The sequence below is a fragment of the Heloderma suspectum genome, chromosome 3, assembly GCF_057233095.1.
Source record: "Heloderma suspectum isolate Gila_16-S chromosome 3, 16-S_ref, whole genome shotgun sequence".
Classification (NCBI taxonomy): domain Eukaryota; kingdom Metazoa; phylum Chordata; class Lepidosauria; order Squamata; family Helodermatidae; genus Heloderma; species Heloderma suspectum.
This window is the reverse complement of record NC_139460.1, coordinates 121,534,609-121,552,143: the sequence shown is the minus strand read 5'-3', so window position 1 is coordinate 121,552,143 and position 17,535 is coordinate 121,534,609. Positions and strand designations below refer to the sequence as shown.

General features: G+C 43.8%; 1 protein-coding gene across 2 annotated transcripts in view; it reads right to left on the bottom strand.

The window, feature by feature from the left end:
- OCA2 (OCA2 melanosomal transmembrane protein) overlaps positions 1 to 17,535 on the bottom strand; it is a 287,533-nt gene that overhangs the window by 146,160 nt on the left and 123,838 nt on the right. For both annotated transcript variants that reach the window (XM_084841774.1, XM_084841775.1), the window contains exon 13: positions 9,520 to 9,658. In XM_084841774.1, the coding sequence (XP_084697900.1) occupies positions 9,520 to 9,658 (139 nt within the window). The remainder of the gene's footprint in view (positions 1 to 9,519; positions 9,659 to 17,535) is intronic.

Here is a 17,535-nt window from a genome sequence, read left to right as displayed (position 1 = left end):
TCCTGCCCTTTTAAATTTCACTAAGACTTCAAATTCAGTTTCTCCAAAGATGTAGATTGGGCTAGAAAAAAAATGAAAGAGGTGTGAAGGAGGCCCACAGCCCAACATGTATTGACTTTGACATCAAGGACCATTTCCCAAGCTACAGTCTCACCCTGAAAATGCTTTCCTGTTGTTGATGTGAAAAAATCCTATCACAAGAAGGATTTAATTCTTCATCCATTCGCAAGCTGGTGAATGGTATTCCAAGTAGGGATAGGGAAGAAATGTGTTTGGTTCGCATTTTAATGCAAACTTACCTAATTTGCAATTCCAAAACCAATACACAAACTAAAATGTGATTATACGTTAGTATCTCATTTCTCCAAGTTTTGTGTGAAGCTGGTGTCAAATTCTCTCTGGCAATTTAACAGTTTGTATTGTAATCTGTATTTTAAATGTTAGCAATGAAGTTTTCGCTCCATCTTTTTAATTGATATTTAATTGTGGTATTTGTTTATTTATTTATTTTGTAATTTTATTGTATATCTTATTGTTGTTTTGTTTTAATTTGCATTTTAAAACACCCAATGTGATCAATATCATTAAGAGTGGTATGTAAATGCCTTAAAGAAATAAAAACAGGCATCAATCTTACACCAACTTGCCTGAGAGTAAGCCCCATTAAACTCAGTTGGACTCAATTTTGAGTAGACATGCATAGCATTGCACTGTAAATAAATAAAATGTCACAGCATGTCATCCTAGATTGGCTTGGAATGCCAGTACAACTGTGGCATAGGAGTCCTTACCTCCTGAATCTTAAAACATTTTTTTGACCTTTGAAGATCAGGCTGGAAGTCTTATTTTTAATGACTATTCCCAATCTAAGCTATGAACAAACAAAGAATGGGACAAGAGAAATAACTCTTTTCTTATGCAAATGGGTGCCTACAATTTTCAGTGTTTTGTGATCTGGGGAAGAAAGGCTATTACTCAGTGCTGAAAAACATCCTCCATTTTCATTAACGTGTATATTTCTTCAAAGTCCATCCTTATCACCAGGTTTTAATAAATAAGTTGTTGCATGTCTAAATGTATTCAGGCAGTCTTTGAAAAATATAGTTTTCAACCTAGCATGAGGTGGAACCTATAAAACAAGAACGGGATACAGGAAATTGAGGCCTAATATCCAACATACAACTTTTGCATTTTTAGTTTTAATTTTAAACTGAAGGATGCTTTCAGATTTTGACTGATAACATAGAGGCATAGAGGTTCAAAGACTATATTTCATCTGTCTGATTGCATTTAAACAAAAACAAAAACTCCTAAACATTGTTTTGAGAAGTATCTACTTCTTTCAGACAATCAGGATTCCTATGAGAAGTACATGTATACAAACATACACAAATATAATTGATTCCAAACAGCAGTTTATGTTTCATTCATGAGATCATTTAATACAGCATGCATACTACTTAGCACTAGCTATATATCCTGTTGTCCACATAATGTCATTGTGAGCTGGGATGAACACTGCTACAAGTCACAGTGGCAAGCGAAAATATCCATGACCATGGCAGAACTTTTTCAAAAAGTATAAATGACAGTCAATTACGATTCTTGGGGGAGTCACAACCTATGTTTTAAATGTTAAAAGAAGGGAATAACCGCAAGCAAATGACAAAAGTGTTAACATTCCCTGTTAACAAGGCTCAACTATGGGAAAGAAAAGGGGAAATGCTAGAATAGCAACAGATCTTCCCATCAGCAAGGACTGTGTTCAGGATATGGCAATATAGTAAAAACGCATTTCTCTGAGAATACAAAAAACCAGCAGTTATAATGCTGATGATATATAAAACACACAGTTGGTATGTATGGACTCAGTGCAAAGTGTTTAAGGGTCGTGGTGCTGGAGCTTGAGCACCTCAATGACGTCATGAGCTAAACTGTGAAGGGACACCCAAGACGGGAAGGTCATGGCAGAGAGGTCAGACTAAATACGATCCCTGGGGAAGGAAACGACAACCCACCCTAGTATTCTTGCCATGAAAACTAAATGGATCAGTACAACCAGAGATATGTCGGTATAGCATCGGAAGATGGGACCCCCAGGTCGGAAGATGGTCAAAATGCTACTGGGGAGGAACAGAGGATAAGTTCAACTAGCCCCAGATGTGATGACGCAGCTAGCTCAAAGCCGAAAGGACGGCTAGCAGATGGTGCTGGTGGTGAATGATGAATCCGATGTTCTAAAGATCAACACACCATAGAAACCTAGAACGTAAGATCTATGAGCCAGGGCAAATTGGATGTGGTTATTGGGGAGATGTCAAGATTAAATATAGACATTTTGGGTGTCATTTCATTACAGGAGACTGGAACGCTAAGGTGGGTAGTCAAATGACACCTGGAATTACAGGCAAGCATGGTCTGGGAGAACAAAATGAAGCAGGACATAGGCTGATAGAATTTTGCCAGGACAACTCACTGTGCATAACAAACACTCTCTTCCAACAACCTAAGAGATGACTTTATACATGGACTTCACCAGATGGTCGACACCGAAATCAGATTGACTACATCCTTTGTAGCCAAAGGTGGCGGACATCTATGCAGTTGGTAAAAACAAGACCTGGAGCCGATTGTAGTTCAGATCACGAACTTCTTATTGCACAATTTAGGATCAGACTAAAGAGAATAGGGAAGACCCACAGATCAGTTAGATATGAGCTCAGTAATATTCCTAATGAATATGCAGTGGAGGTGAAGAATAGATTTAAGGGACTAGATTTAGTAGATAGGGTCCTGGAAGAACTATGGACAGAAGTTCACAACATTGTTCAGGAGGCAGCAACAAAAAACATCCCAAAGAAAAAGAAAACCAAGAAGGCAAGATGGCTGTCTGCTGAGACACTGGAAGCAGCCCAAGAAAGAAGGAAAGCAAAAGGCAACAGTGATAGGGGGAGATATGCCCAATTAAATGCAAAATTCCAGAGGTTAGCCAGAAGAGATAAGGAATTATTTTTAAACAAGAAATGCACGGAAGCAGAAGAAGATAATAGAACAGGAAGGACAAGAGACCTCTTCCAGAAAATTAGAAACATCGGAGGTAACTTCCAGGCAAAAATGGGTATGATCAAAAACAAAGATAGCAAGGACCTAACAGAAGCAGAAGAGATCAGGAAAAGGTGGCAAGAATATACGGAAGATCTGTATAGGAAGGATAATAATACTGGGGATAGATTTGATGGTGTGGTCAGTGAGCTAGAGCCAGACATCCTGAAGAGCGAGGTTGAATGGGCCTTAAGAAGCATTGCTAATAACAAGGCAGCAGGAGATGACGGTATCCCAGCTGAACTGTTTAAAATCTTGCAAGATGATGCTGTCCAGATGATGCATGCCATATGCCAGCAAATTTGGAAAACACAAGAATGGCCACCAGATTGGAAAAAATCAACTTATATCCCCATACCAAAAAAGGAAAGCACCAAAGAATGTTCAAACTATCGAACAGTGGCACTTATTTCACATGCGAGTAAGGTAATGCTCAAGATCTTGCAAGGTAGACTCCAGCAATTCATGGAATGAGAATTGCCAGGTGTACAAGCTGGGTTTAGAAAAGGCAGAGGAACTACAGACCAAATTGCCAATATCCGCTGGATAATGGAGAAAGCCAGGGAGTTTCAGAAAAACATCTATTTCTGTTTTATTGACTATTCTAAAGCCTTTGACTGTGTGGATCATCACAAATTGTGGCAAGTTCTTGGTGGTATGGGGATAGCAAGTCATCTTGTCTGCCTCCTGAGGAATCTGTATAATGACCGAGTAGCAACGGTAAGAACAGACCACGGAACAACGGACTGGTTTAAGATTGGGAAAGGAGTACGGCAGGGTTGTATACTCTCACCCTACCTATTCAACCTGTATGCAGAACACATCATGCGACGTGCTGGGCTTGATGAAGCCAAGGCTGGAGTTAAAATCACTGGAAGAAACATTAACAATCTCAGATATGCAGATGATACCACTTTGATGGCTGAAAGTGAGAAGGAGCTGAGGAACCTGCTGACGAAGGTGAAAGAAGAAAGTGCAAAAGCTGGGTTGCAGTTAAACCTCAAAAAAACCAAGATTATGGCAACCAGCTTGATTGATAACTGGCAAATAGAGGGAGAAAACATGGAGACAGTGACAGACTTTGTCTTTCTCGGCACAAAGATTACTGCAGACGCTGACTGCAGCCAGGAAATCAGAAGACGTTTACTTCTTGGGAGAACAGCAATGACAAATCTTGATAAAATACTTAAGAGCACAGACATCACACTGACAACAAAGGTCCGCATAGTTAAAGCAATGATATTCCCCATAGTAACCTACGGCTGAGAGAGCTGGGCCATAAGGAAGGCTGAGCGAAGGAAGATAGATGCTTTCGAACTGTGGTGCTGGAGGAAAATTCTGAGAGTGCCTTGGACTGCAAGAAGATCAAACCAGTCCATCCTCCAGGAAATAAAGCCAGACTGCTCACTTGAGGGAAGGATCTTAAAGGCAAAACTGAAGTACTTTGGCCACATCATGAGAAGACAGGATACCCTGGAGAAGATGCTGATGCTAGGGAAAGTGGAAGGCAAAAGGAAGAGGGGCCGACCAAGGGCAAGATGGATGGATGATATTCTGGAGGTGACGGACTCGACCTTGGGGGAGCTGGGGGTGGCGATGGCCGACAGGAAGCTCTGGCGCGGGCTGGTCCATGAAGTCACAAAGAGTCGGAAGTGACTGACCGAATAAACAACAACCCACGTCAATAGTGCATGCAAGGATTAAGGAAAATTACAAAAGAAGCCAAACTGTGAATTAAACTCAAAAGCCTACTTAACTAGATGGCAGAATCACAAACAAACACACAAAGCCATCCAACTCCAAATCCCATAATTTCCATCACCTACAGCAGAATGCTATGCATCATGTCAACTCAAAAGCAAGTACATTTCCCAGGTAAATGTGTACAGGATTGCACCCTTTATAGTAGGAGTGGGTGATACATGGCCCATGGGTCGCATGTGGCCCCTGCCACCCATAGTTTTGTTCTTTTTAAAATAAAAGTAGAAAATGTAACTATAAGCCTGTGAAATTCAGTGGCAAACCACTACAGTGGCTTAGAATGGACACAATTAGCTTGTTTTCAAGCTAAATATGTCTGTTCTAAGCCTCAGTAATAACTACAGGGGCTTATATTGGATAAAGTTAGCTTGTTTTTTCCCCTTCCCCCTTTGTTTTTGATTGCCTTTGGGAAATCAGTAAGTAGGACATGAGTATAATAACACCACCTGCTCATGTTCCTCAGCAACTGGTATACATAGGCATAGTGCCTCTGATACTGAAGATAGCATATGGCCAACATAACTAGTAGCCAGTGATAGCCTTATATTCTATAAATTTGTTTAATCCTCTTTGAAAGCCAACCAAATTGGTGGCCATCACTACACCTTGTGGTAGCGAGTTTCATAGTTTACTATACATTGTTTAAAGAAGTACTTCTTTTTATCTGTCCTGAATCCCCCACCTCCCTATCCACTTTCACCACACCATACATAATTTTGTACACCTCTATCTTGTCCTCCCCGCTCACCTTTTTTCCAAGCTAAACAGTTCTAGCCATTGTAACCCTTGTAACAGTTGTAACCTTTCCTTGTAGAGGAGTTACTCCAGCCCCTTGATCATTTCAAGCTGCACCGGGTGATCCTGAGCCTGAGCCTGCTTCTGCCCCCGCCCACAGGTAATTAAGGCGGGGCTGCCAGAGGCAGCGCCTCGGCGTGCACCTCGGCGTTGCGCCAAGTGCGACGCTAAGTACGCACTTAGCGTCGCACTTGGAGTCGCAAGATCTACCCACCTCCCTCTCCAGAGACACCAGCAGCCATAACACCAGCAGCAAATAGCAGCAGCAGCGGAGGGCAGCAGCTTTAAAGACCAGGGGAAGGGGCAAACGTGGACTATCTGCTCCTTCTTCGCTGCTGTTCTCTTTTATCTCTTTTATATTCTTTTAAACTGTTGTATATTTTATATCTTAATATTTTAATATGTGCCTGGGAGGACTATTGGACAACTCAGGGGGTGGGGGAGGTGCCACCATAACTGTGGTCACGGGCAGGGGGAGGTATGGCGTTGGGGGATTAACAGGCCAGCTGAGGAGAAGAGGGGCTAGACACCTTACAGCTGTCCCCTCTTCTGGTTCTTCCCCCAACCTGATGGTTCCTGGCAGCCTTACCAGTCTGCCCTCGGGTCTGGTGGTGCTGCTGCTGAATGCCAGGTCGGCCCAAAATAAGACCTCCCTCATCCATGATTTGATTGTGGATGAGGGGGCTGACCTGGCATGTATTACTGAGACCTGGGTGGGGGAACTGGGAGGGGTCACTCTCTCCCAGCTGTGCCCTGCTGAGTACTCAGTGCAGCACCAACACCGACTTGAGGGTCGGGGAGGGGGGGTTGCCGTGGTCTATAGGAATTCAATCTCCCTCTCCAGGCTTCCTGCTCATTCGAGTGCAGATCTTGAGTGTCTGTACCTTGTGTTGGGTACCCGGGACAGATTAGGGATTCTGTTGGTGTACCGCCCACCCCGCTGCCCATCGGACTCCCTGCCTGAGCTGACGGAGGTGGTCTCGGACTTGGTGTTGAGGACCCCCAGGATGATGGTCCTGGGGGATCTCAACTTCCATGCCGAGGCCGCTGTATCCGGGGCAGCTCAGGACTTCATGGCCGCCATGACAACCATGGGGCTGTCCCAACATGTCATCGGCCCAACGCATATAAAAGGACACACGCTTGATCTGGTTTTCTCGAATGGGCAGGAGGATGGTGATCTGAAAGTAGAGGAATTAACATCTGTCCCTTTGTCATGGTCAGATCACTTCCTGCTGAGGTTTAGACTCCTGGCGGCCTTTCCCCTCTGCAAGGGTGGGGGACCTATTAAAATGGTCCACCCCCGGAGATTAATGGATTCCGATAGATTCCAGAGGGCTCTGGGGGATTTTCCTGCTGGTATGGCTGGTGCTCCTGTTGAAGCCCAGGTCGCTCTGTGGAATGCAGAAATGACTCGGGCGGTTGACACGATTGCACCCAAGCGCCCTCTCCCTCTGAGCAGAGCCCGGCCAGCTCCTTGGTATACACCTAAGCTGAGGGCAATGAAGCAAGAGGGGAGACGGCTAGAACGCAGGTGGAGGAAAACTTGTGCTGAGTCTGACCGAACACAGGTAAGAGCCCACTATCGAGCCTACTCTGTGGCAGTGAGGGTGGCAAAGAGGCAGTTCTTTTCCACCAGCATTGCATCTTCTCAGTGTCGTCCGGCGGAGCTTTTCCGAGTGGTTCGCGGCCTCTTACATTCTGGGCCAGGGAGAGAGACGGTGGAACCCTCGGTAGCACGCTGTGACGAGTTTGCGCAGCACTTTGAGGATAAAGTCGCTCAGATTCGTCATGAATTGGACACCACCATTAATGCAGTTCCATTGGTAGAGGCGTTCAGAGCACCGTCTGGTCCAGTTTTATTGGATGAGTTTCAGTTACTGAGGCCTGAGGATGCGGACAAGGTGCTTGGCCAAGTCCGATCGACAAATTGTGTGCTTGACCCTTGCCCTTCATGGCTTATTAAATCAAACAAGGAGGGGTTGTCCGGCTGGGTCCAGGAGGTTGTAAATTCCTCCTTGAGAGAGGGAGTGGTGCCTGCTGCTTTAAAAGAGGCAGTAATTAGACCACTCCTGAAAAAGCCTAACCTGGACCCAGAGGATGTTAACAATTATAGGCCAGTGGCCAACATCCCCTTCCTGGGCAAGGTGCTTGAGCGGGTGGTTGTAGGACAGCTCCAGGCACTGTTGAATGAAACGGATTATCTAGATCCATTTCAATCGGGCTTCAGGCCTGGTTTTGGAACGGAAACTGCCTTGGTCGCCCTGTGGGATGACCTCTGCCGGGAGAGGGACAGGGGGAGTGCGACCCTGTTGATTCTCCTGGACCTCTCAGCGGCTTTCGATACCATCGACCATGGTATCCTTCTGGATAGGTTGTCTGGGTTGGGAGTTGGAGGCACTGCACTACAGTGGTTCCGCTCCTACTTGGATGGCCGATTCCAGAAGGTGGTGCTGGGGGATTATTGCTCTGTGCCATGGCAATTGTGCCATGGGGTTCCACAGGGCTCTATTCTATCCCCCATGCTGTTTAACATCTACATGAAACCGCTGGGGGAGGTTATCCGGAGGTGTGGGCTGAGGTGCCATCAATATGCGGATGACACCGAGCTCTACCTCTCTTTTTCATCAAAACCAGGTGAGGCAGTGGCTGTTCTGAACCAGTGCCTGGGCACGGTAATGGACTGGATGAGTGCTAATAAACTGAAACTCAATCCAGACAAGACGGAGGTACTGTTAGTGGGTGGTTCGTCTGCCCGGCTAGATGATATTCAACCTGTTCTGGAGGGGGTTGCACTCCCCCTTAAGGATCAGGTTCGTAGTTTGGGGGTGCTCTTGGATCCAGAACTGTCACTTGAGGCACAGGTGAACTCAGTGGCACGGAGCACTTTTTATCAGCTTAGGCTGGTATACCAACTACGCCCTTATCTGGACAGAGATAGCCTAGCTACAGTTATCCATGCTCTGATAACTTCTCGTCTGGATTACTGCAATGCGTTACATGTGGGGCTGCCTTTGAAAACGGTCCGGAAACTTCAGCTGGTCCAAAATAGGGCAGCAAGATTGTTAACAGGGACTGGCCTGCGAGCTCATATTACGCCAGTACTTTTCCAGCTGCACTGGCTGCCAGTCCATTTCCGGGCCCGATTCAAAGTGCTGGTGTTAACATTCAAAGCCCTTAACGGCTTGGGGCCAGGTTACCTGAAGGATCGCCTCCTCCCATATGTGCCTGCCCGGACCTTAAGATCATCATCAGCGGCCCTTCTCCGTGAGCCCCTGCCAAAGGAAGTGAGGCGGGTGGCTACTAGGAGGAGGGCTTTTTCTGCTGTGGCACCCCGGCTCTGGAATGAGCTCCCTAGTGAGGTTCGCCTGGCGCCTACATTGTACTCCTTTCGGCGCCAGGTGAAGACCTTTTTATTTTCCCAGGCATTTTAGCTTTCTAAATTTTTATCTTTGCTGTTTTAAATCTGTATTTTAAACTCCTGTACTGCTGCTAGGTTTTATTGTGGTTGTATTGTTATATTGTGGTTTTAATGTTCTATATATTTTAAATTGTTTTATTGTGTGTTGTTTGGTTTTAGTTTTTGTGAACCGCCCAGAGAGCTTCGGCTATTGGGCGGTATAGAAATGAAATAAATAAATAAATAAATTCAGTTGCCCTTTTCTGCACCTTTTCCTGCTGTTTTCAAGTTTCCATTATACCTTATAGAATCAACCTGAAGAAAGTAACAACTGGTTATATGCAATAGTGCCTGAACAAGTGTGTTGTCTTTCATTTTTCAGCACAGCTGAAAGAATAGATCAGCATTAGTGAATACAGCAACGTCTGTATTTATTTTTATTAACACAACAGTTTACATACCATCTTCTTGAGCTCCTGCTTTGAAACAATAATCACATTTGGTGGATCACCAATAGCTGTAGAAGCCCCTCCAATGTTTGTGAAGATTACTTCAGCAATCAGAACATGCCTGGGATCAAGATTAAGCACCTCACATAACCTGCAGTTAGTTACACAAAATAGAAACAAAATTAGATGCTTTATTCATTCATTCATTAATTCATTCATTATTACATTTATATCTTCCTTTTTTTCCTCTTGCAAGGAACCCAAGCTGGCTTACATGGTCCTCCCGCTCTCCATTTTATCTGTTCAACAACCCTGTGAGGTAGGTTAGGTTGAGAATCAGTGACTGGCCCAAAGTCACCCAGTAAGTTTCATGGCCAGTTGGGAACTAGAACCTGGATCTTGCAAGTTCGAGTTCAACATTCTAACCCCTACACCACACTAGGTTTACCAGTTGATTTCTAAAAACACTGGCTTGGGGGGAGGGAGGTTAAAGCTCAAACAATACAACAAAGAGAAGGCATATTAGTATTTATGATTCATCAAAGTAAATAGTCTGTCTCTCTCTGTGTCTCTGTCTCTCTCTCTTTTGCACACGACACATCCACAGAAGTCCCATTTATTTCCATATTAGATTGCAACCTTAGTGAATAGACCTGATTTTTCAGGGCTAACATACAACTTACAAGTAGCCTTAAATTTAGTCTGAGTGGGAATTTTGTGGAAATTTTAAAAGGCACAGATCTGCTTATACTTGAGAACAGGCTTTCTTGTTCCTTCCCTTCCTTTCCTTCAATCCTTCCTGAGTCTTGAGCTGCCTCTGAATCTCACCTGGTCTCCTTGCCTCTCCCTGCCCTTGTTTCCCCCTACACACACACACACACACACACTTGACCAACTTTACTTCTACAGCCTCCTAGTCTGCAAACACCCTAGCTTTCCCCTGATAAAAGCCAGAGGTCTAGAACATTTGTCCAACAAACCTATGCCCTGACTGGCAGTGGCTCTCCAGGTCTCCCCTAGAGGTCTTTCCAATCGCCTTATCATTTTGTTCGTTGGTGATGCCCGCAAATGCACCTGTGAAATTTTGGGAATTCTGTTCTGTTTAAGCCTGAAGGGATTCTGCAGTGTTTCCATTCCAGTAAGTGACAATGGACTACAGCAGATTTTTTCCCCCTGATTCCAGAAATGTTTTGCGCATTATTTTTTTGGGTCACACCATTTGTGCAAATGGTAATTTGTACAAATTGGATTGGGGGGATCTTGTCAATTTCATCCTCAATTTGTAGCTTCCCAAGCAAGGGGGGGAGGAATTGACAAGTTCTTTGACAAGTACTTAATATGGGCCGATCTACACTTACGGGGGTTAAGTGTTTGTATTTCCCTCCTTTCCAATCACAGCTCTTGACAGCCCCATGTCATCTTCCGGCTCCTGATCACATAGCTTCCTCAGCACTCAATGTTTCCTCAGCAACAAGCAAAGGGCTGGATGTGTGCACACTTGCCTGATCTTGGAAGCTAAGCAGGGTCGGCCCCGGTCAGTAGTTGGATGGGCCTGGGAATCAGGCTTCCTGCATTGAGCAGGGGGGTGTTCTATCCCTTCAAATGAGACTAAGTTTTTCCCCCTTCTATCCCCCACTTCGGCTGTGTGTTTTTTAATTAAGGCGTTATCTTTGAAGAATCGTGGCTTCTCCATGATTTTATTTTTTTCTAGTTCAGGCATGATCTTTGAAGATTCGAAAATTCATAGATTTGAAAATTCAAAGATTTGAAGTCAAGTATTAACCAGGGCTGACCCTGCTTAGCTTCCAAGATCTGAGATCGCGCACATCCAGCCCTACAGATCAAGACGACATCAGCAGGGGAAATTGAACAAAATCCACCAGGACCTAACTGTAAAAATACTACAAGATTTCAACCCCAAAACAGAATTCACATACATCCTTAACCTGGACCATCTGCATGCCAAGGATGTGCTCTACAACAGAGCTATGGTTCCTCCATATAAGTCTCTGTTTCAAACATCAACCTCAGGAATGAAATCACTAGATGACCTTAGACAAACCATTCCCTCACTCTCTCTTTCTCTCTCTCCACATCCATCTGCAATATATGGATAATTATATAGATATTGCTACTAACCTATCTTTCAATCGACATGAAGCACTTTGAACACTGAAAATGTGCATAAAGGCTGGCTATTGGTATTATTATTAATGTATTATTGTGGTTGTTGTTATATGACTCTATTCCATTATTATTACTCTATAACTCTTTATTGCAAGGGTGGGCAACTTGTAGCTGTCCAGATATTTTTTACTCCAGCTGGTGCTGACAGGAGTTAGAGCCCAACAACATCTGGAGGGCCACAGGTAGCCCACCCCTGCTTTGTTGAATTTTTTGAGGAACAGTTTGCGATGAAACTGAAAACTGCTTCAGGATTTATTCAAATGAGAAGCAGTATATAAATGCTGCTAATTAAGATATAAAAAACAAATGCACTGTAGAACATCTCCACAAAGAGATAAGAAATCTTAGTCATACAACTGTATTATCATTTGGTTTTAAAGAAATCACTGACTTTTCTTGATGGAGTTCAAAACATGTATTTTGCAAAAGGATATGCCCTACTGGGGTCTACAAAATCAATTCTAATGAGGGGATTAGTAAATTGTGTCTGTTAAGTGATGCTCTAGGACTCTGTTACAGATACATGCTTAGGCGAGATTTACCATTTTTCATATGCAAAAGCAATTTTGAATAACATTGCCACAAAAACATAAGTAGAAGTGGGCTATTTTAACAATAACAGTTTAAAATAAAAGCCACGGACTTTCTTTTAAAAAAACTGAGTTCACCACAAAATGTGACAAGAAAATAAGATCATATTTCATGCATTGCTGGTAAAAGGCTAAAGCCTTATTGTCAAGGAATCAGGAGAATTTTCTATTAAGCCCCATCACCATGGTAATAGCAGCTTACAACACCATTTTAAAATTGGACTGAGGAAGCCTGAGGAAGACAGCAACAAAATAAAGTGAATGACTAACACAACAGTGTAAGAGGGGAGGGGAAATACAGCTCATTTAAAACCCCAGATTTTTTTAAAAAAATAAAAACTGTATATTTAACCAGCAGATAGGAAAATTAAAAAGTCATGTCCCAGTGACATCTGCGTATGAAAAATATCTGCACCTCTAAATTGTTATCAAGTAAATCAACTTCAACATTTTGCAGCATATCTGAAAAAAATGATGTTTTAACAATATACATTTCACCAAGGGCAACTCTACCATTAAGGCCTGAAAGATGGAGCTTTGCCTCTTCAAAGAGGTGAAAGAGGTGGATATACCATTCAACATAAGCATATCAAGTTGTTTGGACTCTCTCTTCAGCTCAGACTGCAAACTAGCAGACAGACAGAGGGGAGGGAAGTCTCCAGAGCAGCCCTCCCCAACCCGGCACCTTCCAGATATGTTGGACTACAACCCTCATCATCCCTAGCCAGAATGGCCCATGGTGGGTGATTGGAGTTGTAGTCCAATGTCCCCTGTCCCCCCCCAAACTTGGAAGTTGTTCTTCTTTATCCCAGATGTATGGAAACTGGTTATGATACTACAGTGGTAAGAGGTACTGTTGGTGCGGGAGAAGACTCTTGCGAGTCCCCTGGACTGCAAGGAGGTCAGATCAGTCCACCTTAAAGGAAATCAACCCTGAGTGCTCATTGGAAGGACCGATGCTGAAGCTGAAGCTCAAATTTCCTGAAGCTGAAGCTCAAAGAGAAAGCTCCCTGGAAAAGGCCCTGATGCTGGGAAAGACTGAAGGATGAGATGGCTAGATAGCATCACCGATGCAATGAATATGGACTTGAGCACGCTCCGGGAGAGAGCGGAGGACAGGAAGGCCTGGCGTGCTATGGTCCACGGGGTCACGAAGAGTCGGACACGACCGAACGACTGAACAACAACAAGAAGAAGTACTCTGCATATGGTCAGAGGTTATTATTTCACATTTTCAAGACTGAGTTATAGCACTGAAAGTAGGTCCTGCTGCTAACTTCAGATGGATCCTAGTTCAAATTAAAGCAACCAAAGTCACACAAGTAGACTTCCGCTTGTACCATGGGACTTCTCCTTCCTCTGTACCCCCCAAAATATGCTCTGGAGGATTCCCCAACCCTCCAGAGCAGATTTGGGTGGGTGCAGGATCTACAAGGGAATGGGGAACCCATTCCACCAGCACTGTTCATTCTGCTGGTGGACGGACAGCACTGGATACAACCCTGATCTTTATTCACATGGATGAAATAGTTATTTCAGTGTCAAGTTTGCTTCATATTTGAGAAGTTGGATGGGTTTTAAAACAAAACAAAAAAAATGTATCTAGAAGAAAGTGCTCCCTGACATTTTAAAGGCTTTGTTTTACTACTTGCTTGCTTTTTGGCAATAGGCTTGTATGTATTCTCCTTAAAAATTCATGAATTCAAGGCCCTACATCGTGCAGTATGGCTTACTTGCTAAATGAGAGGCCCCGTGGCTTAGCTTTGTCTGAAGTCATGCTCATGCCATCTCACTTAGAAGCCATGGGTTTGTAGAGTCTGACTGATGTTTTCCCACTGAAGAGACCATGGCAATCTTTACATGCTTAAAGGTACTCTTTCTTTTATAGGTGCTGTACCTCTTCTAGCACAGAGACCGAAGATATTTTTTCAACCCTGTCTAGGCTGATAACTTGACTATCAGGAAGGTATCTGCATATATCTGGACTTCCCATGCTCTGTATACTCACAAAAAAGGCAACTCCTGCTGATTTAATTAGGAATGATGATGCGCAGGTCATGAAATTTAAGTACATTAGGTGCTAATAGCTTGCACATTATCATCAGGATCCTTTTGCTCCTAGTTTCCCTGTGCAGCCTTCCAGAACAATAAAATGTATTGGACAACATGCTAGGGTGATGCCAACAAAATACATGTGTAAAAGCCTTCATGGCTGAGCTTCTCAGTCACAGGGAGCCCTAGTTCACAGGTCTCTAGCTCAAGGAGCTCCTGTAGGATAGCCATATATGTTCTGTTACAGAGGACAGTCCTCTATTCGAAGGGCTGTCCGGTCCAAGTCCAGTTTAAAGATAAAGAAACATCAGAAGGAAAAGCTGGGCCTTGAAGTTGCCCATCAGGACCACCTGAACAGCAGAAGGAGCACTGTCTTTCACACTATGATGATGTGTACTGCATTTGTATTTAAATTATAATTATTATTTCTAAATTTTGCATCCACACATATAAATTAGCATATGCAAATTTTATGCACATAGGTGTCCTTTTTGTCCTCTTTGTTGGTGACGCATGCCCTCTTTTTGGCAATTCATAAGTGGCCACCCTATTCTCCAGACAGGTTCAGTATTTGTGCCTGTGTCTAGGTTTAGCACTCCCACGGCTTGCACTGCTGGTCTTCCAGCTGGCTCTTTCCCTCCCTCCATCTTGATTTGGCACAGCCCTGGTCTTTCCAGAGAATTCTCAGGAATAGTTCAGAAAGACCTGGCCCTGTTCCCACTCCTAATAGGGCAGGAGGAGATACAGCAGCAGCAAAGGCCTGCCCTGGCTTGTAGAACCATGAACTAGATCTGCAACTCCAAAGTAAAAGGCAGAGAACAGAGAGAGAAAAGTAAGCAACAGCTCAACAATCCATCTATAGCATATTCAATTTTTAAAAAGAAGCCATTGCAACAAGGCCTCTGTATTCTTGATTAAAACAAGATTGTTATAAACCAGGGGTGGGGAATCTTTCTCAGCCTGTGGGTCGAACTGGCTCCAGGCAAGCATGCCAGCATGACATCATAGGAAGAAAAGGCATAATGTTTAGGATTAGGAAAAAGCATAATGTTTCAGATTAGGAAGCTGCTGAACATATAATCAATTGATTTGGAGGTCATTCATCTTCACTGTTAGTGTTCACACTTTAAAAGTTGCTGCAATTTGCTTTCTGTGGAGTTGCATATCAAAATATGTGCACCAGTAACTATTTCATCAGACTCAAATCAGACATGAACAGGTAAGTGTCCCCATTACAGCCAGAAGTAGCACCATCTCATGTTGTTGTAGGAAATGGTGATTGATTGCTATTCAAGCAGACTGCTTTAGCAGGACCTTTCGTGAGTTCCTACTGTAATTGCTATCCAAATATCTACAGCCTTTAAAGTATGGAACCACAAAATATGGTTTAGGGAGCAAATGTGCAAAATCCAGTTCTGATTGAGCCAAATAAACTAAAAATTACTGTGTGACACTGAAGCTCTCTGCTGACAATATAATTAAGTAGGACTGATAGTCATTGATCCACTTCTGGGCGAACATACTTTAAACCCAAAGCAAAATGCATAAGGAAACAAGTTATTAAAACAATGTTTTCATATACCTCTATCCTCTATTTAGCCATTATATCATTGCTTTGCACTGAAAATTCTTTGCTCAAAGGATCGTAGCACACTAAGCATTCATATTTATATTTAGAAGAGCTTTTCCAATTTAACTGATGGCTGATTAATTGGATTGAATGTTTGATTGTCACCGAGGGCCAAACCAGAGGAAATATTGGAGATCCTTTATATTGGAGATCCTTGATTGGTTCTCCCCTCTCTTTAAATTTTAGCGAATAGCAACCTCAGTGTTTCTGAAGCAAGGCAGGTGCATTGTTTTATTATTTATTTGTTTGTTTTATTTCATTTCTATACCGCCCAATAGCCGAAGCTCTCTGGGCGGTTCACAAAAATTAAAACCAAACACACAATAAAACAATTTAAAATATATAGAACATTAAAACCACAATATAACAATACAACCACAATAAAATCTAGCAGCAGTGCAGGAGTTTAAAATACAGATTTAAAACAGCAAAGATAAAAGTTTAGAAAGCTAAAATGCCTGGGAAAATAAAAAGGTCTTCACCTGGCGCCGAAAGGAATACAATGTAGGCACCAGGCGAACCTCACTAGGGAGCTCATTCCAGAGCCGGGGTGCCACAGCAGAAAAAGCCCTCCTCCTAGTAGCCACCCGCCTCACTTCCTTTGGCAGGGGCTCACGGAGAAGGGCCGCTGATGATGATCTTAAGGTCCGGGCAGGCACATATGGGAGGAGGCGATCCTTCAGGTAACCTGGCCCCAAGCCATTAAGGGCTTTAAATGTTAATACCAGCACTTTGAATCGGGCCCGGAAATGGACTGGCAGCCAGTGCAGCTGGAAAAGTACTGGCGTAATATGAGCTCGCAGGCCAGTCCCTGTTAACAACTTTGCTGCCCTATTTTGGACCAGCTGAAGTTTCCGGACCGTTTTCAAAGGCAGCCCCACATATAACTCATTGCAGTAATCCAGATGAGAAGTTATCAGAGCATGGATAACTGTAGCTAGGCTATCTCTGTCCAGATAAGGGCGTAGTTGGTATACCAGCCTAAGCTGATAAAAAGTGCTCCGTGCCACTGAGTTCACCTGTGCCTCAAGTGACAGTTCTGGATCCAAGAGCACCCCCAAACTACGAACCTGATCCTTTAGGGGGAGTGCAACCCCCTCCAGAACAGGTTGAATATCACCTAGCCGGGCAGATGAACCACCCACTAACAGTACCTCCGTCTTGTCTGGATTGAGTTTCAGTTTATTGGCCCTCATCCAGTCCATTACCATGCCCAGGCACTGATTCAGAACAGCCACTGCCTCACCTGGTTTTGATGAAAAAGAGAGGTAGAGCTGGGTGTCATCTGCATATTGATGGCACCTCAGCCCACACCTCTGGATAACCTCCCTCAGCAGTTTCATGTACATGTTAAACAGCATGGGGGATAAAATAGAGCCCTGTGGAACCCCATGGCACAATTGCCATGGCACAGAGCAATAATCCCCCAGCACCACCTTCTGGAATCGGCCATCCAAGTAGGAGCGGAACCACTGTAATGCAGTGCCTCCATTTCCTAACCCAGACAACCTATCCAGAAGGATACCGTGGTCGATGGTATCGAAAGCCGCTGAGAGGTCCAGGAGAATC